The 25,290-nt window shown below is 37.5% G+C and overlaps 3 protein-coding genes, 1 non-coding gene and 1 pseudogene across 4 annotated transcripts; 1 reads left to right on the top strand and 4 right to left on the bottom strand.

The window, feature by feature from the left end:
• Nucleotides 1–1,501: 1,501 nt before the first annotated feature.
• Nucleotides 1,502–7,756, bottom strand: LOC136283912 (adhesion G-protein coupled receptor G5-like). Its single transcript, XM_066173473.1, has 10 exons — nt 7,722–7,756; nt 7,068–7,266; nt 6,693–6,800; nt 6,434–6,503; nt 3,750–3,840; nt 3,579–3,628; nt 2,879–3,005; nt 2,729–2,785; nt 2,320–2,361; nt 1,502–2,193 (listed from the first exon to the last, which is right to left on the bottom strand). The coding sequence occupies exons 2-10, from the start codon at nt 7,219–7,221 to the stop codon at nt 2,095–2,097; spliced, it is 798 nt and encodes a 265-aa protein (XP_066029570.1). The 5' UTR covers nt 7,222–7,266; nt 7,722–7,756; the 3' UTR covers nt 1,502–2,094.
• Nucleotides 7,757–7,829: 73 nt separating this feature from the next.
• Nucleotides 7,830–11,783, bottom strand: LOC136283680 (uncharacterized). Its single transcript, XM_066172881.1, has 4 exons — nt 11,471–11,783; nt 9,796–9,960; nt 9,634–9,702; nt 7,830–8,833 (listed from the first exon to the last, which is right to left on the bottom strand). Exons 1-4 carry the CDS (start codon nt 11,529–11,531, stop codon nt 7,830–7,832), a joined length of 1,299 nt encoding a protein of 432 aa, XP_066028978.1. The 5' UTR covers nt 11,532–11,783.
• A 4,308-nt stretch (nt 11,784–16,091) lies between these two features.
• Nucleotides 16,092–16,888, top strand: LOC136283679 (uncharacterized; annotated as a pseudogene).
• A 935-nt stretch (nt 16,889–17,823) lies between these two features.
• Trnat-ggu (transfer RNA threonine (anticodon GGU)) lies at nt 17,824–17,896 on the bottom strand. The gene has a single exon. It is a non-coding gene; the product is annotated as a tRNA-Thr (tRNA).
• Nucleotides 17,897–21,890: 3,994 nt separating this feature from the next.
• Nucleotides 21,891–22,306, bottom strand: LOC136283796 (uncharacterized). The gene is made up of 2 exons (XM_066173008.1): nt 22,199–22,306; nt 21,891–22,110 (listed from the first exon to the last, which is right to left on the bottom strand). The coding sequence occupies exons 1-2, from the start codon at nt 22,303–22,305 to the stop codon at nt 21,891–21,893; spliced, it is 327 nt and encodes a 108-aa protein (XP_066029105.1). The 5' UTR covers nt 22,306.
• Nucleotides 22,307–25,290: the final 2,984 nt, after the last annotated feature.

Below are 25,290 nucleotides of genomic sequence, written 5' to 3'. Positions count from 1 at the left end.
AGAAAAAAGCAAGGAACAAATGGATTATTTTATGTGATGTTATTATTGGTGATGGTAATGTCAGTTACTTTCCCTTTTTACCTATTGCTCAGGCAACTCCAGAACATACAATGCTTCTCTCTTGGGTCATTCTGACAATTGATTCAAGTTTAATCTCTTTTAAATGATGCATCAACTAAGCCGAAACTAATTTCAACTGAAACTGATCTAAACTGAACTCACTAAGTATAACTTTGTTTTCGTTGTTACCTTCAGGTTCTTGAACGTCAAAATTATATTTTCTTGCAACTTTACAGGTTTAGGATCCATAGCTGCCATTATAATCCTAGTCTGCACATGCCTAAATAAATAAACTCGTGGCAGCTGGCTTTCTATCATGGGGCCTTTCCTATCCGGGCTTTCCTCAGAGCACTAAATTAGGGCTCTAGTCTATGTGACCGATTCAGCTCCTCATAGTGTTCTCGTGTGGAAATATTTCCAAAATACAACGATATCGGAGGTTGTTACGAAAGGAACCGATTTTAGAGGAGAAATTTCGAGCTTTGCCTTGACAAAGGTATATCTGTATATATAAACAGTAGCCTCTATTTAATTTGGCCACTCGGCTAACAGTTTTCCTAGAGTTTTGGTCACGAAAATTATTTGCATCCTGTAACAGATAATGTCATCGTAATGTCATACAGCTCCCGACATCCGTACATATTTCCCTTGCTTACTTCGGGATGTTTTCTTTTGTTTTCTTTGGGTATCCTCAGGTACGACTTAATGAACAAAAAAAGATTCCCCTTCTTCTGCAACAACCAGAAACCCTCTCTCATTTTGAAACGAAAACTTATCGCACTGGACATAAACTTTAAACATTGGGGAATATCGCTTAGATAATATTCTCGAATATCACCCACCGCGTTTGGGCCAATTGAGCGCGAGCAGAGATATTTGAAGGATCATTATTACAAATATATTTCGCTACGAACAATTTGAAACCACACCCCGTGATTGGAGAATGTCATTAGCTGTGGGTCACCCTTAGTTACTCGGAGACATTTTTACCAGCCACCTTTCTTGGATGGTGGTAGAGAAAGGTTCTACTCCACCGCATTTCCCCGGTTAAATAATGTCTTAAGGCCCACCTAGTAAGGTTTAACACCAGCTGGACAAGATGTACTAATGAATATGCTGTTCCGATTTTTCAAACCTTGTCGCCTCAATAAGCAATAGATGACCTGGAATGTATTTAGAAGGGGGCTTTTTCCTCGTTCACGCCGCCTTGTCTTATAAGCAAACGTTTCTGGTAACGCCTGACCTATAGAGTTCTGCCCACCCCGGTTGCATGGTATCTTAAAGGAAACAGTCCCCATTATTTAGTACCCTCCTTGCACCGTTCTTCCCAACATGACTTTAGCCATGCAATAAATTTTTTGATGTCAAGGATTGGGAACCAGGAATAGTTTTATTTCGCATTAATGCATTTGGGTAAACTCTTGTTACAGACAACCGTCAATTTTTTCTCTTTTTAGTAGCATTTTATTTTCCTGTCTAACGATAACAATATAACCTAAAGCTTTTCAAAGCGTGGTGGAGTCTTGCTCTGTACGATAATGTCTACAAGTCTATCCTAAAATGTACGTAATCTGGCTAACATCTGGCTCCGATTCATACATAAGTAAAGTATATAGCTTTCACATATTTAGCTAAATAAATGATGCTGAATTGCCGAGTGGTTAACCGTGCTATTGACTCAGACCTAATCCCCTAACTTACTTCAGTTTAAGACTGCGATAGGCTGAGTCACTTAATTACTCTGATAAAAAATCGTCTCCAGCCTCTGCCTCCCCATGAAAGACTTAATTTCCTTTTTTCTAATTTACAAAAACAATCCAACTAAGCAGAAGGACAATGGAGACTGATTAGTTTCGACTGCAGAATTATTGTGGCCTAAAAATTCATAGTACATAACAATCGGCTTTGACCCGCCGCCTATTGAATCCATTACTTAATGATATTCCTATTTCAATTCATATAAGTCGAATAGGTGCAATTTATTTGCCCAAACTGCACCACCATCGGTTGGATTCATCTTAACATTCTTTTTGGTTAAGCGTCTATCGTTTGAACAGCATTCGTTCGAGCTTTCATTGGAGCTCTAATCTGATCAATCGCTGTTTTAATTTTGCCTCGCAATCGCTCCCTTATCTGTTAATAAACATAAGGTAACATGAATCAGTTGCTGAGTTCTAGAATCCGGTTATTCAAGTGGGCCACATTCTGTCACGATTTGCAAAATGTTACGATAATTGTTTTTTTTAGTTTCGATCTTACCTGACTATTTCTCAGACAGTGCAGGATGAAAATCAGGATACCCTACAATACAAATATAATTATGGATAATAAGTCATTTTTTTTTTTGTTTTAAATATAATATCATGACAAGTAAAAAGATATTTGCGAAACAGGGCAGTTATTAACTCAACTAAACTTTACTTATAAGTTTTTGAAGGGAGAAAAACAGACGGTCGAGGGATTGACTGACTGATGATATTATTCATTAGCTAAACGGCTATCAAAATGATAAAAAAACTGAAGGAATGACTGATAAATGGATAGGCGGAAGGACTGACTAGAGACTGACGGTCTTATTACTACATTGATTGACTGATAGATGGATTTTTTTCGTGTTTTTAGAAGCTTCAAGCTCTAACTTTTATTAGCAAGGCTATCTTGATTTTACCAGGCTTAATCCTAGGTAGGTGATAATCTCCAGGATATCTTCGTCCTTCTGGGACAGCTGTGTAGCAAATCAGAAACAGAGGGAATAACATCTTTATCAATTTAATGAACATACGAGCAATGCTTAAAACAATATTGAAAAACGTAATACCACACTGTCACTTCTGTAGTCAACTAAGACAGCAAAATGAGTCAAATGATTGCAGCTGCAGACTGTTTCTTCTGAGTTGCTTTGGGATGTAACTACATGACATCCATTTTTCGAAAATCCATCTTGCCTGAAAAATATAACGAGATAATTAAACCATTAAATACTTAAAGTAATAGGCAATTAATATGATGAAATCTTAAATAGCTTCTCACTCTACTTACTGCGATTATTCACTTAAGCCTGTTGGATATAGAAGACTGGATTCAGAGTTGGTAAGCAACATCAATTTGCCTGCTTGCGACATGGCTTATTTGTGTCTTTTTAACGTCACGCTTAGCTTTTGGCTCTGATGGATTTTGAGTTCACCACTCCGAAACAAGGGTAAGTTGGGGTGATAACCGGTGTAGGAAATCGAGGTAAACTCTCAAAGTACAGTCCCTTCATTTATACCTTATAAAAACTTATCGATCAGACTTCTGCTCTGGTTGAGGAAACGTCATTTATTATCAACAATCACAGTTCGCACTTCCTTTCAAGACCACTCCCATCAGTTGGACCGTTACGCGAACCTGTGATCAGTGATGTTAATTTTTCCTTGCAATTCGAAATTCAATCAATTCAGAAAAAGGGATGGAACAATGGATTATTTTGTGTGATATTATTGTTTGTGATGGTGATGTCAGATGTTTTCCCGTTTTACCTATTGCTGAGGCCACTCCAGAACATGCAATGCTTCTCACTCAGTTCATTCTGAAAGAAGATTCAAGTTAAATCTATTTCAAATGATGCAGCAACTGAGACTGAACTTATAAAAACTGAAACTGATCTAAACTGAGCCGAATAAATTTCATTTTGCTTTCGTTGTAATTACCTTCAGGTTCTTGAACTTCAAGATTACATTTTCTTGTAAGTTTTCTGGTTTGGGATCCATAGCAGCCATCATGATCCTAGTTACCACATGCCTAAACAAGTAAACAAAATACTGCCTGTGAGCCTCCATATGATCTAAGGGACAAAGGTTATAGCACGCTCTCAACACGCTTCCACTTGAAAACAAAAGAAACTGGCTATAACACGCTTGCTTAGCACGCTAGAGCACCCTTTAATGAGCTTATGCATGTTATTCTTTCATATAACAAACTACAAACAATCGAGCGTGCGCCGTTCAGCAATGAAGCGTGAGTAGGCAAACACGCAAAGCGTGTCAACCATCGAATACAAAAGCTAACGCAGTACGCATGTTACCTAACGTAAAGCTGGAGTAATAATTGCACAGTCAATGTACTCTCATTCTTGCAATAATACTACGAGGTCAATTTTAAAAACCGAAGCTCGTAGCGATGTTTTATAATTATCAATTTCCTCCTGATCACAAAAACAAAGTTGCATGAAACATTTGGCCCCAAACAAGTTTTAAGTATTTGAAGCAGACACTTCCATTATTTGGTTCATATGGAGAAGTGCCGGAACGAATTGCATCGATCGCATAAACAACTCAACATGTCCAAGACATTCATAAAACACTATAACATAGAGCCATGAACCGCCAAAGAGTTGTGAAAATGTGCTCCATCGGATGGCCAAGGCGATTTTAATGGGGAGGGTAAAAAAAAACAAAAGTGAAAAATAATATTATTTTCGACTGACTCTTTGTTTCCGATAGCGCTGTGGAACTCATGATCAAGCGAATGGCAGCCAGTGACGAGCCTTAAACTGATTTAAATTAAAATAACACAATAAATAAATAAACTTTTTTCCACAGCAATGAATCGAAGAAGAAAAAAAAAAAGAAAAGAACCTTGAAGAGTTCAGGATGAAAAAAAAAATTCGGAAAGGGAAGTTTTCAATGAATTTGAAAGCATAGTGAAAGGAATGGTAAAAATATTGTCTCGAATATCTTTGAGAAACATCTGTTAGCAGATTGCGTCTTGTGAAGTACTACGATGGATCAAAATATAAGAGATATCCAATCGAACGTTCAGAAATCCGACCTATTCGAACAGCAATAGTTCGATTGCCAAACTCAGTCGAACATAATCGAACTCATAATAAAGTTTTGTCAATTGATCATTCGATTGCCGAACACCTGTTTGCTGATTGTTTTACGGGAGGGTAAACAAAATTAAAAGTGAGAAATAATGTCATTTTTGACTGACTCTTTGTCTCCGAGAGTGCTACGAAACTTCGAGCGAATTGTAGTCATACGCTTATTCACGCGCTCAGTCACGTGCCCTAAAATCGATTCAAACAACGCAGTAAACAAATAAACGTTTTTCGACAGAGACGAATTTAAAAAAAATCAAAGAATTCAATATGAAAAAAAGAAAAAATATTGGAAAGAGAACTTTTCATTGAACTTGAGAGCGCACTGAAAGGCATCGAAAGACTATTGTCTTGAATATATTTGAGAAACATCTGTTAGTATATTGCTTCTTGTGAAGTACTACAATGGATCAAAATACAAGGGATATCTAATCGAACGTTTGGAAATCCGATCTATTCGAACAGCAATAGTTCGATTGCCAAACTCAGTCGAACATAATCGAACTCACAATAAAGTTTTGTCAATCGACCATTCGATTGCCGGACACCTGTTTGCTGATTATGAAAGAGATGCCGGTTCGAACAAAATCGACTAAAAAGTATTAAGAAAATTCTGCTCCCCTTTAACTAATTTGAGAAGAGTAATCTTACTCTCTCGCTCGCAAAAAAATTGTAAAGATACATTTTGTCCCACAATATGAATCAACGATCTCAAGAGTGAGTCGAATTATAAAATTACTCGTCAGTGTTTTCAGTCTCTTAATTGCGGTCCTTCTTTTGCCCTCTTTAGAATTTTTGTCACACGCATGGCCTCCCTTTGTGATTCAAAAGACGTCGAAGCAAGCTTTTAGCGAAGCACCAATGATAGGTAACGTGTTTTACTCTCATCAAGTTTCTCGTAGCCAAACGTGTCACTCGTGTTCACGTTGGTCGGCTCAGCTTCAGTGAAAAGCACATCAACGCACGCCAATGCAAGTACATTAATTAAAATGTAAATAAACAGCGGTCATGTTTTTTTGTTCACTGCGTGGGTAATGACCGGTTAGCAGCTTTGATCGACCAATGTGACCATAAAAGTTAATTTTTAGGATGCATTAAATATATTTCATCAGCTTAAATTTAGGTAAGCTCAGACTGGGAGCCTGACACTTTGATTAGATCATCACGCCCAAAACGGTTCTTTTAACGAAGCGTACCTCCGAGTCTGACATTTAGGTAATTAAGCAATGAGACTAATAGTTTTACCCCGTCCACTTTCGTTTGTTTACTTCAGCGGGACAGAAAAAAAAATCGTAAGGGTAAATATACAATAATGGTGGGGTCTACTTACCGTTGCACGTTTCTACTATTTCAATTTTCCATCCATGGGGTCTTTTATTAAGAAGGACGGAGGGATGCACGATTGGAAGATGAATGTTTAAAAAAAAATTATTCTTCGAAACTATGTCTATAGTGCATAAAAACTATCTTCTTACTACCAGCTAATATCAGATGTTTAAGCCATTCACGTACCTTGTTTTATCATGACCTTTTTGGATTAAATCATGTAGATCCTTGTACACACACCCAACTATTACTGATCCTAAAAGAGAGCAGAACAAAATTCCACGTAGGTTAAATGTCGGCTAATGTAAGTTTCCAATGACTGCACTCTCTTGAAGATGTTGTACAGATACGAGTTAATCAAAGTAACTTTGATGATTATTTAATAAGACACTGATGAGTCAAAGAATTAACGGGTTATAAAAAAATAATGACAATGTATACAAACCATTGTCGGCAATATTCCCTGAGGAAATATTGATAGATGCTTGCCATTCCTGTTTCTCCAGATAGAAGTTACTTGCATCTTGTCTATAACCTTTTTGAATACCAAGGACTCTCGAAAGAAATGAAAAAAATATTGTTAATATAAGTGACGGTCAGATTTATGAAATTAACAAACAAAATTCATTCAGTCTTTTTTTCTGTCATGAAATCAGTTTCATCAGTGGTATGAAATTCAGAGAGACAGTCAGTCACTGTCAGCTAGTCGGTCAGTAAGTCGAATAGTAAGTTACTCAGTTACTCTCTCGATTAGTCAGACAGCTACCGAACAAGTGATCGATTATTTCAAATCTGAAAAGATAGCCATTTAAATACTCACATATGTTGTCGCGAACGATCCTTTTTGAACCCTTTGTTCCACTTAGATGGTATTTGCCATAGCTAAGAGCAACTTTCTCAAAGGCGACTGCCACCTTAAAAATAGACTCAGTTCTGAGCTTATCTACCCCAGGCTGTTCTTCTCCGAGGGTCATCTCTCGATATTTAGTGGTAAAGTTTTCAAACACATTTACAGCTTCCTGTAAGTCCATAACGTACACATTATTTAGTTTTGTTTTTTTTTACCTTATCCCAGATTTATCACAATGAGATGTAAATTGTGATAATTGGCAAATGCAGCATTAAGAGGAGCTTTTGGTTTAAAAGCGACAACTTTCGCAAAAATTATACCGGAGGAGATTTTGAGCAAGTCTGTATATATGACTTTCTGATATGTCATAAAATATATGTTTCTCAATTGTTCCTCTGAGTGAGGCTTTTTTTTTTCATTAAGAAAAGGGAAGGAAAAGATCACTCACAAAAATGTTTCGGGCACTCATCACTCTACAACTAAAGGTAGAAGATATTTTATCTTTGCGTGGAAATTTTTGAGCTTATGTACCACCTTCAAATCAATTCGAAGCTTGCAGTTGCTCTTTCGTTACACTTTTAGATTAAAAAGATGGCTTTTTATACCACTGCTGAAACCACATACCTGTAAGGAATTGTTGCTGGTGATATTTAGACTATCGAGCTCTGAAACTGTATCATTTGCCTGAAACCAAGAAAGGGCAGTGAAGTATCATTGTAAACCATGAAAAGGCTAGGGAAACGAGAAAAGAATTATATTAGGATAGATAGATAGGAAAAAGTTACCAGCTTTGTGATGGTGATGGTGATGGTGATGATTTGAAAATGGCGCTGAAGGAAATGCTGGTGTTGGTGATGGTGATGATATTGTTGTTGGTTCTACAGCTGCTGCTGAAGGCACTAGATATGATAATACTGTTGATGATAGAACTGATGAGGGTGGTATTGATAATAATGATCTTCCTGATGAAATTCTTGAAGATGGTGATAGTATCGATGATGACGCTAACATGGCGGCCGATGATACTATTAATGACGATGGTTCAAGTGAGAACTTTGGTGCCGATAATACTACTGACGACAAAGTTGTCAGTGATAATGCTGCTTCGGATAATACAATTTGTGAAGGTGATGCTAGGGATAATCTTTTTACTGATAATAATATTGATGACGAAGATGTAGGAAAAACTGTTCCTGCTACCAATGACAATGCTGCTGACAATGCTGCTGTAGAAACTATCTCTGCTGCTGACGATGATGCCGACGATGATGCTGTCATTGGCGTTACTACTCTTGATGACCACGATGTTGGAGAACCTTCTCCTCCTGGCAATGATAATGCTGATGACGATGATTTTGTTATTAGTGTTACCACTCTTGATACTATTGATGACGAGGATGTGGGAAAAAACGTTACAGCTTCCGGCGATAATGCTGATAATGACGATGTTGTTATTGGCGTTGCCACTTTTGACGCTACTGATAACGACGATGTTGGAGAGACTGTTCCTCTTGGCAATGATAATGCTAAGGACGATGATGTTGTTATTAGTGCTGCTTCCCTAGAAACTAATGACGCCAAAGAAGTTGGAGAAACTATGTCTGCTGCTGACGACGATACTGATGAACATGATGTTGTCATTAGTGTTGGCGCTCTTGATACTATTGATGACGAGGATGTTAGCAATAATGTTGTTGCCGATGGTACTTTCGATGATACTTTTGATGACAATGATGCTGATCGTGATGTCAAAAAAAAAAAAAATAGTCAAGTCAAGCAACTTGCTTTGAAATTGTGTTAAATAAACAAGGTCAACACGGATAAAAATTTAAAACTTATTCGAAAAAGTAGACATGGATTGCTCAGTGCAGGTTACTCAGAATGCTTGCAAAGTATATTTTGTATGAACACGAGCCTTAAATACTCTAACTGAATTAAATATCTGTATTATGAAAGATTAGGGATGGGATTTTGAATAGTTATAGTTCTATAATAATAAAGCGATTATCTAGCTATTTGAATCCTTGTGTCTCAGGGCATTTCGGATTGTGAGTTGAGTTTCTGCAGCTAGCTTTTCCCGCAAAACCAGATTATTGAGAATTTTATTTTACTATTTCTTTAACAATTAACGTTGTGTTCAAGAGAAACGTTATCTTTAGCGTAACATATGTTAAACAATTTCTAGTCACTACTAGGTGTTGGCTCGGTTCAGTAAACTCATTGTTTCTAGGCTACGTTTGCTGTCATTTTTATCTTCTAATGCAAAAACCCGAGTTCACTTTCTCCCGAGCTTCGTGCTCTTTCGAAGTTGCTTTTTCATGATTAGAAAGCTGCCTGAGAGGGCTGGTCCAAGTTCCAGGCCCTAACAAAAGCATGTGGGGTTTTAGTTTCCGAGGATGTTAATTACTCGTAGGTTGAAGACCTACAAAGTTTAATGCAATCATATTTCGAGCCAATAAATCTAAGAGAGTTGCGGAAATCAAAATTTGTTGACTGTTTAGATTTAGGGCTGTTGTTGTCTTTTTGTAATACTCACTAGTTTTCCTGCTTTCAAAGTGGAGTAGACAACTCTTCCTATCGCAAGTAATTATCTGAGGTGTGCGACCTATAACATCAGTACAAATGGTTTTTCTCATGCTTTCTAGATCACATTTGTAGCACTTAGTGGACACAGGTAAACATTTGCTGGATCTCTCACATGTTAAATTCCACTTTTGTTCACTGCCACTCGACTTGCAATCACGGTGGTCGCGGTCGTTATCCAGAGAACAAGGACATTTATATAAGCTGTAACTCTGTTGAAAATAAACCTGAACCATAAACATGCATGGTGAGGCAGGTTTTGTACCATGTGAGGACGCGTCTGAAAAGAATTGCAATGAGATGAAAACACAATTATGAATCACTTGAAAAAAAGCAAAACAAAACAAACTAAACTTGCGCTAGGTTGTTTTAGACAGTCCTTAATCCTTCGGGCGCGTACAAAATAATGTTCGAGTTTAAAAAAATTCAGGCCCATAGTGAAGCTTTGTGCACAGTTCTAAAGTAATGTCTTCTGTGTGACGGCAAAGGAGCATATGGCAAGTTATTAAAATACTCAGCGAAGAAATCAAAATATATAACAGCCATCGAAATAATAAGCAAAAGCATTTGATGTCATTCAGAAATTAAGAACTTAGGCTAATTAAATATTAAAAGGCCAAGAAATACACAAATCAAACAAATTTATATTGAAGAATTAATGCCCTATCAGCGTAAGTCGCGTTAGCATGCCATGAGTGTAAAATTATGTTACCATGGGATTTTGTAAAAAGAGGAAGGAGGACTACGGACGGCGCTCAATAAAAGTAACATGAAGAAAACAATAATTAATTAAAACATTAACGATAGCGTTAAACAAATCTTACCATAACTGCCAAAAACACGTCGAAAAATGTTCGGAAAGTTTCGGAGATTTCAGAAATATTTCTTAATTCATTTATTGAGCACTCTCGTTTTATCTTTCACTTGCTTCTTCGTGAGCTTGTATGCCAATTTCTTCCATTTATGTCCGAAACAAATTCAGGGCAGTTAATTAATAATCCATAATATGCCTTGGACCTGACGGGGTAGGAACAGACTCAGCTTTCTTCTCATGTTCTGGATAATGTTAAGATTTCAGTTTGGGTAGGGAAAGAGTAAGCAAAGTAATTTGCTTCGAGCTTCTGGGCCTAACAGTTATCTTTCATTTAGTAGTATTCCATGCCCTGGTTTATATGATCCAGACTGACCGGTCAACAGCTTGAGGCACCAGGTAAACTGTTTCCGGTTAGCCGAGGATCTTTTGTAAAATAATAGTGAAACATTTTTTGCAATTTTCGAAAATTTCCGAACATTTTCCAACGAGCTTCTGGCAGGGGTCTGTAGATTTTTCAACAAATTCGGACGTCATCTTTTATCCGTCGCTCACCGTTTGCATGTTTATACAGATACCTGAAATTATAGTCTCTCCACAGCCGTTTAAATTGTTTTATATTCAACGTTTTCGTTTTTTTTTTTCTTGTTTTTTTTTTTCGAGCAAGGAAGTGTGAGGTAAGCGCCTGTGTTCACGTTCGGTAAATTCTCCGAAGTTTTAACCTTTTAAGCCTAAAGTGTAAGCGATATTTCATTTCTCCTAAAATAATTACACATTATCGCATCCACCCTTTGAACAACTGAGCACTAGACGACTTTTCTTTGCAGTTTCATTTCGCTACGAACCAGCTTATTAGTTCTGAAAGAGTGAAAAGTCAATTCTATAGAATTCTGCGTAACTTTCTCTCACTCGCGAATCGTTGAAAGGTAAAAAACAAAGACAAAACAAACAACAAACGGAAACATAGCGGTTTACTTACTCAGCGCAAAAATTGCCAACAGGGATACAAACATTTCCGGATATAAAGTTCCATTTAGCATCCTGACCAACCTTAGACCTCTATGATTTACCAACCACGGTATATTAATGACGTTTCTTTACTTCCCGATTAGTGAGCGCCTGAGCGGTATCTTTCCCAAGGAATTCCAAACAATTTCTGAAAAGGCACAGAGCGATGCATATCTCGGGGCCGAAAATTGCCACCGTACCGACAAAACTCGGAAAACGTTTATTTATAACGGACCAGTTAGAGCTAAGACTCTCAGCAAAAGGTGTTAAGCATTGTTTTGACTAAAAGAAAGATAAATTTATCGGCTTGAAAATTGCTTTTTAGGTGTCAAAATGCAGAAAATACTCGTGCGCTTGTATAGATTAGATTACAACTTTCTTTGATCACAATAAACTAAAAATGTTAACAACTCTTTCTCTAAACGACAATAGTGTTATACAAATGCTAGGATAATTTAAGTCTCCCATCTGTTCTTTTCGGAAACTTCAGGTTAAACACTGTCAGTTAACGCACATCAAAAGCCTTCCACCTGGCTGACTTTCAAAATACCTTATCGTGAGCATTGAAATTTGTGAGGAGTGTATATATTCTCTTATGTGGGACCTGATCTAGTGTCAAGTCTATTGCAGCTTAAAATTACTTAAATACAGCAAGTTAAATATAGAATAAAACGTTTGGGCATTCCTCATCCTGCGCTGTAGAGAGCTTTGTGAATTTCAGGAATATTCGCCGTCTTGATCGAAACCAACGATAACACAGTCCGACTAACAGACCGGTTTTTGTAAAGCTTAACAGCCCTAAAACACTTAAAGGTGCAGGAACAAGGATCTGATAGAGTATCAAGATCGATATTGATCATCATTTTGGTCTTTTTTTTTAACAAAATGGCTCAAATATTCCGGAAAATACGTTTTAATTCCCATATGCAAATTAACTGCAGCCTCCTGGCTGCAGCGATCGTGTATATACAATACACGTCACAAACAGTTTCCGTAACAACATTTAGCCATTCAAAGAAGTGTTTTTAAGAATGTGGAAACTCGATAGTTGCATCCTTTCTTGAATGCATTACGTAAAATTTCAAGGTCCATTTTCTTTAGACAAAATGCGCTAACGGAATCCAGTTTGTTCAGATGAATAAAATTGTTCATTTCGCTCAAGTGTTTTTATCTCGATAAAACACGGTCCGACAGTTTATTTATATCGGGACCAAGAACCCCCTTAAAATCACATAATAAATAATGGGAGGTTGGTTTGTACATTGGAAATAAGTATCCTATCACGTTTACGCCGTTGTATTCGAGTTATAGGTGTGCTGAAGAACAAACAAGGAGGGAGAACTTTCTTATGGTTAGTTTATTATGCAAATTAGCCACAGAAGTTATGCAATGTGTAGTCCAGGACATTATTATTTTTTTTTTGGTGTTTTCTCGATGACAAAGAGTCGTTTCTATTTTATTGTAAGGAGTTTTTTCTGTATGTTCAAGACAAAAATTTTATAGTATATTTTTATGACCATTTTCATTTTCTATGAGGCGCTAAAAAAGAGCCGTGTGTTTCTGTTTCACCTAATTCAATTAATTACTAATTCATTTTGATAAAGAAATTCGACGGCAAATACATTAAACTTTTTAACTTTTCTGTGTGGCATTTCTATTTTTTTGCGAAAGAATATTTGACAAACTTGTTTATTTCTTCCTAATTCAATTAAAATCTGTCGGGAACAAAAAGATTCGTCGGCAAGATTTTTAGACAAATCCGAGACAGTGTTTCCTCTACTGTCCCCCAAATTGTTCTCTTTGCGAAATACTGCAACGTTCGTGCGGTTCTAGTAGTGTAACGCAGATGTATCCACCCATTTGGCTAGCTGCCATTTTTAAAAATGCAGCGAAGTTACATTACATCGAGAATTCAGCTCGAGGGAATAACCATCTGCCCGAGACACAGACACTTACTACGAAGAGTCTGGCGAGGTTCAAGATCGTGCCAGTACCCTGGCCATACTGGAAAGTTACAAGTGTAGCAGGCAGCCACGTCATAACCTTCCAAATAGCTGACGAAATAAGACTAATATTTAGAGAAGTCGCCGCTGTAGGATCACGTAAGTACCAATAGCCTTGTGGCTCTCTCTAGTTCTGTTTCCTCTATTGTCAATACTCCTATAAGTTTTTGTTGTTGTTGGTCACATGTCCATTTCCCTTGGTTAATTATTGGTGTCGCAGTCGTAAATACAAAAATGTGTTTTTATCATCAACCAAGGACATTTCTTTAATTCCTTTATGCTATTGCTACACTGAGACTACTGGCCAGCCTGGCTGGTGGCAATGAAGGAAACAAAAAAGTTCCTGAGCGGTGCATCTACATCTCCTCTCCATGCCTCGCGCGATGTCGCCCCTCTTTTACTCGTCTCTACGGTTCTCACACCATAGCGACAACTATTACACACGATAGAAACTATAGGCCTCCTAGACGTGTTTGAAACGCCTGGTATTTCTCTTAGTAAGGATTTAGGCTAAGTTAGATGATGACGATGATGAAGACGACGAACTATTTATCAGTTGTATTGATGCAATTTTATAGTTCTTTGCACCACTTGCCGGAAGAAGGATTCTGAGCGACTGTTGGTTTTGGGATGGCACAGTTCTACCAAAGGTTCAGTCAATTAGGAAGCGGCGGATTCTGAGAGGTTTGTTGGATATTTTATTGTTTCTAAGATACCTCACCACGCAAGGTGTTTATTCGCATGCACGTCATGCATCGAAGGCGCATGCCAAGCACGAAACTAAGACAAAGATTGTATTGGTGGCTGGGATCACACAGTGGGTGGCTGGGATCACACAGTTACCCCTCTTTCCCTTCGTGAATCCCTTTCTTTACTGAATCGTTCCTTCAAAGAGACGACATGAAGCATATTGAACATGTTCAATAATGTCCGTTCATACCGTGAATAAGATTGTTTTATCTTATAGAACGGCCAAAGCTGATGCAAGAACAGCCATAGGAGCACATACTGCTGAAATGGAGACAACACCATTTCGTCAGATTTCTAACCCTAACAGGAAACCCTTTTCCAATCCCTCTTGGACTCCTGCAGGTCCTCAAGCAAACAGAGATTCTCGCTGCTTACAATGCTGCGATGGACGAGGTTGCCAGAAAATTCCTCGCAGGCGACAGCCACTACCATCACAGCTTGTCTCGTGGGAAAAAAGCAGTCCAGCCCAGCGACAGTTCTACACCATGCGTATAGGTACTCGGTTAGCACATTAAAAAAACTTCACCCGGCATATGGAAAGTTGTCTACACGACAAATACAGGAACGATAGGTCCAGGTCAAGTGACTGAGGAGAAGATACATCATCGTGGTCGCATTAATGTGACCCATGTCGATCATTTCGTCGAGTTCATTAATCGCCCATACTTTTCTCAAGACGTGTCTTACGGAACTAAATTCCTTAACCTAAACAGTGGCTAAACCATCGAGATACCGAACGCGGTGCGTACCGTGAAGCGGTCTGCGATGATTAGCCAGTACATACAGTTCTGTCAGGAGGAGAAATTTGAACCTCTCAGTCGCATCACTTTATTCAAGATCCTAGAAGCCGGACAAGCCTCACAGAGAAAATCGTTTCAGGGCCTCGACAATACTGCTGCTGATGGCTCTGCTGGTTTCCAGAAAATTGAAATTATTGTCGATGATCTAGAGAAAGGAGGAATGAATAGGCAATGGTGCACTGAGGTTAAAGAAAGGCTTAAGAGTAGAAAACGCTACTCAAAGACCAACTATCGCGTTTACCGAAATACAGAGGAAGCTTTATGTCCTGATCATTGCCGAAGGTTCGCTTTAAGTGACGAACAAGATCCCGACTTCCGGGAGAAATGCTCCCATCAACACACAGAAAACTGTAACGAGTGTCAAAATCTGCGAAATGTCTTAGATGAAGTCGAAGGCAAACTTCGAGGTCCTTTTTAAATCCCTTACGGCAGTGAACGGTCTGCTATACGACTTCAAACTGGCTCAGACAGATATTTTTGAGTGGAAGGCTCATATTGTTCGCTCTGTAAACCAGGAAGCAGCAAAGCAAGATCAGCTGAAGACCATAAGTACTAATCCGAACTGTGCACTGGTAATAATGGACTGGGCAATGAAGTTCCTTCAGCTTAAATATCGTGACAAGCAGTCAGATTGGTTTGGCAAGAGAGGATTGAGTTGGCACATCCCGACAGTGATCACACGTAATCCGAACCTTGAAGGAAGACTAGAACTGTGGCCATATGCCCACCTGTTTACGCATGCCAGCAGGACTATTTCGCCGTGTGTTCCATCATAGAATGCACACTGAGAGAAATTAAGACCGAAAAGCCTCACATAACCTGGGTTTATCTGCGGTCAGTTGAAGCTGACTGTTATCATAATAACTCCCTCATTGCTGCAGCAAGAGGAACTGGTAAGCGGGTTGGTTAAGAAGTTTTTTGATACGACTTTTCAGTGTCACAATATGGCAAGGATGTATGTGATCGAATTCTGAGTCCTATGAAAACATGCATCCGACGTTTCTACAACGAAGGACACGATATTCTATCAGCGAGAGACATGAGGAGGGCACTTTCTGAAAGACCAATGAAAGGTACATCCGCATACGTTTGCGAAGTTGACGAGGCGACGATAACCCTGTAAGTGAACAAGATAGATGGTTTTAGCAAGCTTCACAACGTCCAGTTTGAGGAGAAAGGTATTCGTGTGTGGAGGTCGTGCGGAACAGAGCGTGGCAAGGAAATCTCGTTTGACCAGCTGGTGTTAAAGGGCGAAGGGGACAATGGTATCATTATCAGTGAAAAATGTTTCCCTCTTCATGATGCACGTGTTTATCAATGCTCATATCCTGTGACAGAGAGTTCAGAAGAAGAGAAGGATTGGGACGATTCCAATGAAAGCATGTTTGAATGTTCCGAGCCTGGATGTGTTAAGAGTTTCCAAATATTTTCAAAGCTCGAGTCACATTTGGACGTAGTGGATCATTGCCTCAAAGATGAAAGGCCGTCAGAAACGCTATATGATAGGCTTCGTAGAGATTGGGCAGACAGGTTTACTACATCAGTCAACGTCACTGAAGATGAACCGTCTGAAGATGAACCGTCTGAACCTAATATCCTCTAAAGTAAAAATGTCTCAATAGCCGCGTCATTATGGGCTGGGCCCTACACAGGCCTCGAGCAGGATCCATTAGATTCCCTGACAAAGTTAAGAAATATCTAACTGCAAAGTTTGACCTGGGGGAACAATCAGGGCTGAAAGCTGACCTTCAGCAAGTCTCAAATGATATGCACCAGACAAGAGATGAGCAGAAACTTGAGGCCGAAACTTGCCTTATCTCTTGCCTTGCCTCTTAAGAGCGTGTCCACGCGAGCGCCGGGAAGTCGTGCTGCATGCCATCTCACCGATTTCAGTGAAACTTTGCCAGTTTAAAGGTTCTACCCCAAAACTAAAAAAGACAAACTGGTTTCTGTTTTGGTTCTTTCCAGGAAGATAGACAACCCCCGGTTTTTCTTGGTTTTCACCAAGGAAATCGCCTCAAAATAAATGAAATGTGTGAAGCTCTCACTTTCGATTCATTCAAATATTTGACAACTTTGCGGTCAAATATCTCCCGTTGCCAAAAAGATGCGACACTAATCTTAATTACCCTTTTTAACCCACTATTTCATCTCTGAAAATCATTTAAAAAAACTTTGGGCACTGCTGTATTTTTGTCTTTGATGCCTTTTAAAATCTGCGACTGTGACAAGTGTCTCTCAACTACACTTGTCACGCAACTCTTGCTCTAGGCGGTCACTTGACTAAATAAACCTACATTTTTTAGCTCTTTATACAAGAGGATTGATCAAGAAAGCTAAAAAATGTGAAAAACTTTGGACTTCTCCTGTCGTTTGTCACTTTGAATATTTGCTAAAATCAGGAAGTAGGGCTATTGTACAGAACAAAACATAAGTCTATAATTTGACCGTCTATTATTATTATCGCTCAGTTTACAATAGGGAAACTGGAACAGGAGAGGAGCTTTTAAAGTCATACGTCACGTGCTCGTTGGCGTACAAGTTCCCGAGTGTAAGAACTTCGGCTTTTCAATAACGCGGATGACGGGAAACTCTGCCCCCCTTGTTTGTTAGAAAATATCAATAGCCCCAGAAATTCCTTAACTGCGCCATATTTCTAGAAAATAAGAATGGAAAATAAAATACTGCGGTGGAGAAATGAAATTAGGAGATCCTCGCAGCTAAGAACACTACTGAAACGAATAGTTGTAAATAGGACCTGAAAAAAATTCAGGCCCGTACGGGATTTGAACCCATGACCTCTGCAATACCGGTGCAGCGCTCTACCAATTGAGCTAACAAGCCAACTGGGAGCTGGTCAATGAATTGGGTACAAATAAACATCCAGGTGAATGAAGATTTTAGATATATGAATTTCATCTCTCCACCGCAGTGCAAATATGTGAAATTTTGGTATTTTTGGTATTCTGTTTTGCCTTTAATGATACGAGTTTTTTTTAATGAACTTTATAAATTTGGAATACGGATTCGACAAAACTGATATTTCCTAATCTATTTGACCAAAGTGAGTTCTACTGGAATGGTGAGGAAGAGGACGGAGACGATGAGGAGCCAGAAGAGGAGAGGGAAAAGATAAATGGCTACAGTGTTGAAGAAAAACATGATAAACCCTTATCCGGTCCAATGCAGAAATCAGCCGATCCGATCCTACCTTTCATAGGTTTGCGCCTACTGAGCCGAGCGTTTCGCCGTCGCCGTCGCCGCCGAAGACGGAGATTTGGTTAATTCATGGGAACTAGTCACAAGGACAGAGATAAGGTGGCTTAAAACGGTAAGAGAACGAAGTGTAAGTTTTCGACGAAAATAGTCTAAGACAGGATTTGGGTGAGATAAAGGCTTCGCTAAGTTTCTAACTAAGTTATAATAATCGTCCAAAACTGTCTTTTATAGGCGTTCGCTTGGGTAATTCGTATATTGCTGCAACCACCGAACTGGCAATTTAAAGAAAAATCAAATCATTTTTATGCTCGAACTTTAAACAATTGACAGTTACACTTAATCTAACTTTTTGAATCTTTTGCCTGAAGCATGGGATCTTTATCTTGCAGGCTTGTAGCAAACTGGAGGAAACAAACACCTTTTTTCTATTGCTGAGTTTCTTTGCGTTTATATGAACAACGAGTAAAGTTTGAAGGAACTAAGTTGAAAACGTTTAATTTACATTTAAATGACACTCTTTGATTTGAATAAAATAAAATACTTAGCTCAAAATCGTTTGTTTCGTATTTGATTTTCCGCCATACAACTCATTCTTCCTTACCAATAAGATTATGGTGATGCTTGCGAGGTCAAGAGTTTTATGTTATCCTGTCATCTTCGTTGCATTTCTTTAAAATTACTCTAAAAGAGAAAAAACAAAAAACGAAAAATACTCATTCTTACGAAATCCTTAACAAGGGGAACCACACTATCGTCAGGGACTCTGTTCGGTGTTTTACCTAGAACTTACAGACTCCTCATGAGATAAGTCACTATGAAGAAGTCTTATTTTAGAAATGAATAAGAAAGAAGAAACATGTGTATGGAAGAAAGCGAGAAAATGATTTTAAACAGCTTCCTTCAATTAGTCAGTTAAACTAACATAAGTGACAGTCGATATTTGCTAGAGACCATCATACTATTCATTGTTACTTGATGCACCACAAGGGCATCAAGTAAGGATGTTTTTATACCAAACCATTACCAGTTTTTGGCAATAATTCCAGTGTTTATTTTTGAAGCCTGCAAGATAAAGATATATGAGAATAATCATTGACGAGTATTTCTCATAGCATTTGAGATCTACATCTTTTCCCTTTTTTTTGTGTTTCTCACTTGTATCTTATGTTGTGGAGGGTCAGTGATATTGGTGGGGCTTATGTTGACAATAAGGAAATGAATCTTAACGACGAAACGAAAACATAACTAAGTTAGGGAGCTACATCTCTATATTTTCCTTTGACATCGCTGACGGACGAAATTTCGTGAAACAAATATAGATTATCCATTTCCCTACTGTTGCGTTTAATGAAGTAACTTTCTTTGACCATTCATTAATGGATAATTTACAAAGAGTTCGTTGACTAGATGTTATAAATATGATACGGATGCGGGTAGAAGATTTATGAGAGATCTCCTACTCCTATTGATTCCCTCTAATCATATCTTCCTAATATATTTCTTAATCCATCTTTCATAATTATCCGTTGATATATCTGTTTGCTTATTTCGCTTTTTTTTTTTCGAATACCGAATAAAATAACTAATCCTCCAGAAAAGGAAAACAAAATAAGGCCAAAAACCACAAATAGTTTATCCGGCTGGGGTATTTGAATTCTAAGTTACACAAAATAAACCTGAATATAGAATACTCCACGGTTTTTCACGATCGTGGCTAGCGAAAGCAAACTTGGAGCCAAAATTAAGGACCATTATAAAACTCACAGAGATCTTTACATCTAGAAGACGAAGAAGACACATTCTAAAATGCAAATGTTTATAACATTGTATACAGATGGTGGCATTACCAATGGTTCTCTTACCAAACTCAGAAACAGCTCTCAACATCTTAATGACCTCTTTATTTGGGAAATTTCAACTTTTGAATTTGATTTAATGAGAAAGAATAAAATTATAAATGCATGCTGGTTGAAAAATATACTGTTTTCAAAAGTAATATCTCATTTGAAACCAGCGGACAAGCAATAGAGTTTGTTTGTGCACGCATTTAAAGCTTTAAAGGGTGGGGTTCTTTGCTTGTGTCGTTTATTGTTCTGAGATTGTTTAATGTGTCTATTCCAATTCATTGCAATCCTTTACTTCGACTCTCTCAAAGGTTCTCTTTCCTCGTTATGTTTAGACGTCTTGAAGTTAAATCAATACTTATATCTACTCTATCGTTGCCTTGGTGTTTGAGAATTCCAAAAGCTTCCATTATTTGCATGCTAGTTTTTCCATCTTGGTCACCTTGAAGAGCAAGGCCTGTGGCCAAGACAAACCAGACCAAAGCCAAGAAGAATAGTATATTCGATGATAAGCCTTCTTTGTGTTTGTTAATTGATTAATAAAGTAGCACATCTTTATTTGAAATAATAGATCGTGCAAAACGATCAGAAAAAAGAAATGAGTTGCACGGCCTGACGAGTATATATTTCTCTATCCACCTGCTCATTTCCCGATGGTCAAATAACTAATATCGATAGCCTGGCCACAAAACAGGCAATGTATTCAGCTTCTCTTGGATTCGTCAAATAAAACGACTTGATTCGTATGTTGTACGAAATAAACACTGGAATTATTGCCAAAAACTGGTAATGGTTTCGTATAAAAACATCCTTACTTGATGCCCTTGTGGTGCATCAAGTAACAATGAATAGTATGATGGTCTCTAGCAAATATCGACTGTCACTTATAAAAAATCATGTTAGTTTAACTGACTAATTGAAGGAAGCTGTTTAAAATCATTTTCTCGCTTTCTTCCGTACACACGTTTCTTCTTTCTTATTCATCTCTAAAATAAGGGTTCTTCATGGTGACTTATCTCATGAGGAGTCTGTAAGTTTTAGGTAAAACACCGAGCAGAGTCCCTGACGATAGTGTGGTTCCCCTTGTTAAGGATTTTGTAAGAATGGGTATTTTTCGTTTTTTGTTTCGCTTTGTTTTTTCTCCTTTAGGGTAATTTTAAAGAAATGAAACGAAGATGACAGGATAACATAAAACTCTTGACCTCGCAAGCATCACCATAATCTTATTGGTAAGGAAGAATGAGTTGTTTGGCGGAATATCAAATACGCTACATACGATTTTGAGCTAAGCATTTTATTTTATTCAAATCAAGGAGTGTCATTTAAATGTAAATTAAACGTTTTTAACTTAGTTCCTTCAAACTTTACTCGCTGTTCATAGAAACGCAAAGAAACTCAGCAATAGAAAAAAGGTCTTTGTTTCCTCCAGATTACAAGATCCTTTTCAAGCCTGCAAGATAAAGATCCCATGCTTCAGGCAAAAGTTTCAAAAAGTTAGATTTAGTGTAACTGTCAATTGTCTAAAGTTCGAGCATAAAAAAACGATTTGATTTTTCTTTAAATTCCCAGTTCGGTGGTTGTAGCAATACACGAATTACCCAAGCGACCGCCTATAAAAGACAGTTTTGGACGATTATTATAACTTAGTTAGAAGCTTAGCGAAGCCTTAATCTCACCCAAATCCTGTATAAGACTATTTTCGTTGAAAAATTACACTTCGTTCTCTTACCGTTTTAAGCCACCTTATCTCTGTCCTTGTGACTAGTTTCAATGAATTAACCAAATCTGTGTCTTCGGCGGCGACGGCGACGGCGAAACGCTCGCCTCAGTAGGCGCAAACCTATGAAAGGTAGGATCGGATCGGCTGATTTCTGCATTGGACCGGATAAGGGTTTATCATGTTTTTCTTCAACACTGTAGCCATTTATCTTTTCCCTCTCTTCTTTTGGCTCCTCATCGTCTCCGTCCGCTTCCTCACCATTCCAGTAGAACTCACTTTGGTCAAAAAGTTTGTTAAGTTCATAAAAAAAAAACTCTTATTATTAAAGGCAAAACAGAATACCAAGAAAACATTTCATTTTACCTCTCTAAATCTCCTCTAGCGTCATTGTTTTCATCATCATCAAACGAAAGCGCTAAGCCTATAGAGAGCACCAATCCAAAAAGGGCTATCAACAGCAGCTTGTTCATCTCGAAGTCTTCTGCGATGATCAATTGTGGATCCAAATAACTTAATTTATACCCTTTTGAATGGGGCGTTGACACCCCTTTTTTGGTCCGAGAACATGAAAAAATTCTAAATGTCAGCTGCAAATAGTTGTAACAATATCATGAGTTGAGAGTATTCGCAAGTACCTCTTGTACGCTTGTAAGCGTCCCGATAAAAACATGATCCCAATGCAGTCTCCCAAGGCCAGGTATTTATAACTACTAAAAATGTACAACGTTCAATATTTTTCACAGTCTTTCTAATCATGTCTTTCATAACGCGCATTTTGTTTTGCTTAATTTCTGTTCTATATATCACTTTTTGTCCCCCATATTATAAGTGAATGTTCTTTACCCCACAAAGAAATCTCCTGGCCTCAGCTTAATGTCGAACTAAATTAGGGTGAAATCTGATCATAAAAGATTTTCGCGAAAAATACTGTATGAAGTGGATATGTATTGATTCTGTGGAGTTGGAAAGAAAATGGTGGGAATAGCTGTGTTTGACGTCATAAATTGCTTCCTAACGAGCCTAACTTCTCCGGTTTATTAGTTTTATGACATTATTTTTTAACTTTGTTTTTCTGATACAAATATTGGAATATCAATTTTCGATACTTGACAGTGTTTATCTCATCTGAAAACTTAGAGACTCAAACAATTTCAATTTTTTTTTCTGAATACTTCTAAAAAATTCCTCACAATTATTTGAAAAATTAGTTTAATTACTACACTAAAAGGTAAATAGGGTATTTCAAGTCTACACTACTAACAATACACCATTAAAAGACGTTCACTCCTAAGTTGCACGGTGCATTTCCCCTAATTGACGTCATTCTTAAAAGAGGAAAATCTAATGATATTTTTGTCACTCGTATGTTTATATTTAAAAAAACAATTGTATTGACCTTTAGCCTGATACCCTTAACGTTCTTTTTACTATTATATTTAACGAAGGAACGTTTTTGACCATTCGTCGATGGATGTGATGTGCGTCTGTTGATTCCCTCTAATCATATCTTCATAATATATATCTTAATTTATCGTTCATACTTTTATTTTATGTTGGTACACATCTTTGCTTTTTTTTTTTTTTTTTTGATTTTCAAAAATAGTTAATCTTAAAAAATAGTAAAATAAAATTAGACCAAAAACCACAAATAATAAAAATCCGGCAGCAGTATTTCAATGGTGAGTTACACAAAATAAGCCTAGAAATAGAATACTTGACGGCTTGACTATTATTTCTGACATGGGATTGATGGAAGCTGCTGAAAATATTCAATGGACAACAAATCACCAATAAATAGATTAGTAATAACATTTTCCCGCTTTCTTCCGATACATCTCAGAAGACGATGAGTTAGAATAAGGAAAAACAAATTTTGGAAGTCAAAGTCAAAGTGAGAATTGTCGATCGACCGATGTTCAATTTCATAATCGTAAAAAATTATATTAAAAAAAAAAAGGATAAACAAAAAAAACATCAGCCATCATCGAATTTCCGCTGTTTTTTTAAACCCTCACCACCCACTAAGGTTACGTACTGAATTAAACTTTGGAGAAAGCATGGAATTTCCTTTTTGGCTTTTTGACATATAACGACGCAGTACACGTGTTGTGTTACATTGTGTCGTTATACAATGCAATCTCCCACAGCCAAGTATGGTAAGAGTTGCTCTGTGTTAGATGCCATACATCGTTTCCTAATGAGCCCCGATTGATAATTTCTCATCATATCATTTTATACGTTTGTCTTTCTGCTAGAAATATCAGAATATCATTTTTCGTCGCTTGACAGTTTTTATCTCATGTAATGGCTTAGAGACTCGAATCAATATCAAAAATTACCTTTATTTTTAAACAATTCCAACATTTCCTCACGCATTTCCTGCGAAATTACCTCAACGTACCGGCTAGATGCATGGCGTATTTCAAGACTACACTGGCTACTGGCTTCCTTGTTAAGATATTAAACCACAAATACCCTATAAGAAGAGTTGAAATTATGGCATTTTCCTATTGATTTAAATAAAGACGTTTAATGTTAATAAGGCAAGACAACGGTACTGCCTCTGATCCAGTGGAATATATGCATGGAACAATCTTCCTCGATTTACATTCATCAGACAAGATTAGCAAATAGGCCTACCCTTCTATAGCTATGCAATGCTCAAATAAGCTGTCTAAGTATGGCTAAAAGAATTGAGTTTTCAGCTGGTGGGCAATGACAAAAACGTTCACGGTACATTTTGATTTATAAGCGGAAAGGGAAATTACTCAAGTCTTAACTAGAAGCTCAAGCACAAATAAAAATATTATTATTCTATTATACTATGTAAAACATAAGGCTTTTGCATATGTATATATATATATATATATATATATACATATATATATATGTATGTATGTATCATTATTAAATAAAAATAGTAGAGGAGATATCATCAAGATTTTGAAAGGTGTTCCTGATTATGAGTTATGGTGCTCTTAACTAGACAATTATCTCTGTATGAAATATAATAAACGTTGCATGTTATAAGTAATGTTTTCATCCCCTAAAACGTGTGAGTTTGTTACTTTTCACCGCTAGAATAGAATAATTTTTTTCATGTTAATTTCTCCATTTTTCGATATTGCTGAGTGTACTTATTAAATTTTCTTTAATACTGAAAACTTTCTAAATCAAACACTTTTTCCGAACTCCAAGACCACAAAGTAATCACATAATATTTTTATTGTTTTTCGACCCGAGCTGAAAGAATAAATAAAAATGCAGCGCTAAGCAGAGTACTCAGTGGGGTCTAAATATTAATTTTACTCGAAATTCACACGTGATTTCAAATCCGAGAAGTGTGTTCAACTATAAGAGGCAAGTTCGGAGGATGGGGTCTAGAGCAGCCTGCGTTGAAACTTTACAACCCTAAGCTCAGTATCTTGCTCCGAGCTACGAGTTAAAACTTACTG

Source organism: Pocillopora verrucosa, chromosome 10, assembly GCF_036669915.1.
Source record: "Pocillopora verrucosa isolate sample1 chromosome 10, ASM3666991v2, whole genome shotgun sequence".
In the NCBI taxonomy this organism is placed as follows: domain Eukaryota; kingdom Metazoa; phylum Cnidaria; class Anthozoa; order Scleractinia; family Pocilloporidae; genus Pocillopora; species Pocillopora verrucosa.
This window is presented reverse-complemented; position numbering and strand designations above follow the sequence as displayed.

Excerpts from the sequence above, each read along its gene's own strand:
- LOC136283912 (XM_066173473.1), bottom strand. The coding sequence starts at position 7,221 with ATGACCCTCGGAGAAGAACAGCCTGGGGTAGATAAGCTCAGAACTGAG. Across the intron at positions 3,006-3,578 it reads TGGAGTGGCCTCAGCAATAG|GCAAGATGGATTTTCGAAAA; the intron begins GTAAAACGGGAA and ends TATATTTTTCAG. Across the intron at positions 2,786-2,878 it reads ACTACAGAAGTGACAGTGTG|CTGTCCCAGAAGGACGAAGA; the intron begins GTATTACGTTTT and ends TTTGCTACACAG.
- LOC136283680 (XM_066172881.1), bottom strand. The coding sequence starts at position 11,531 with ATGCTAAATGGAACTTTATATCCGGAAATGTTTGTATCCCTGTTGGCA. Across the intron at positions 9,961-11,470 it reads GTTGGCAATTTTTGCGCTGA|ACGCGTCCTCACATGGTACA; the intron begins GTAAGTAAACCG and ends AATTCTTTTCAG. Across the intron at positions 8,834-9,633 it reads CTTTGAAAGCAGGAAAACTA|CATCATTGTCATCAAAAGTA; the intron begins GTGAGTATTACA and ends CATCACGATCAG.
- LOC136283796 (XM_066173008.1), bottom strand. The coding sequence starts at position 22,305 with ATGAACAAGCTGCTGTTGATAGCCCTTTTTGGATTGGTGCTCTCTATA. Across the intron at positions 22,111-22,198 it reads GCTAGAGGAGATTTAGAGAG|TGAGTTCTACTGGAATGGTG; the intron begins GTAAAATGAAAT and ends TTTTGACCAAAG.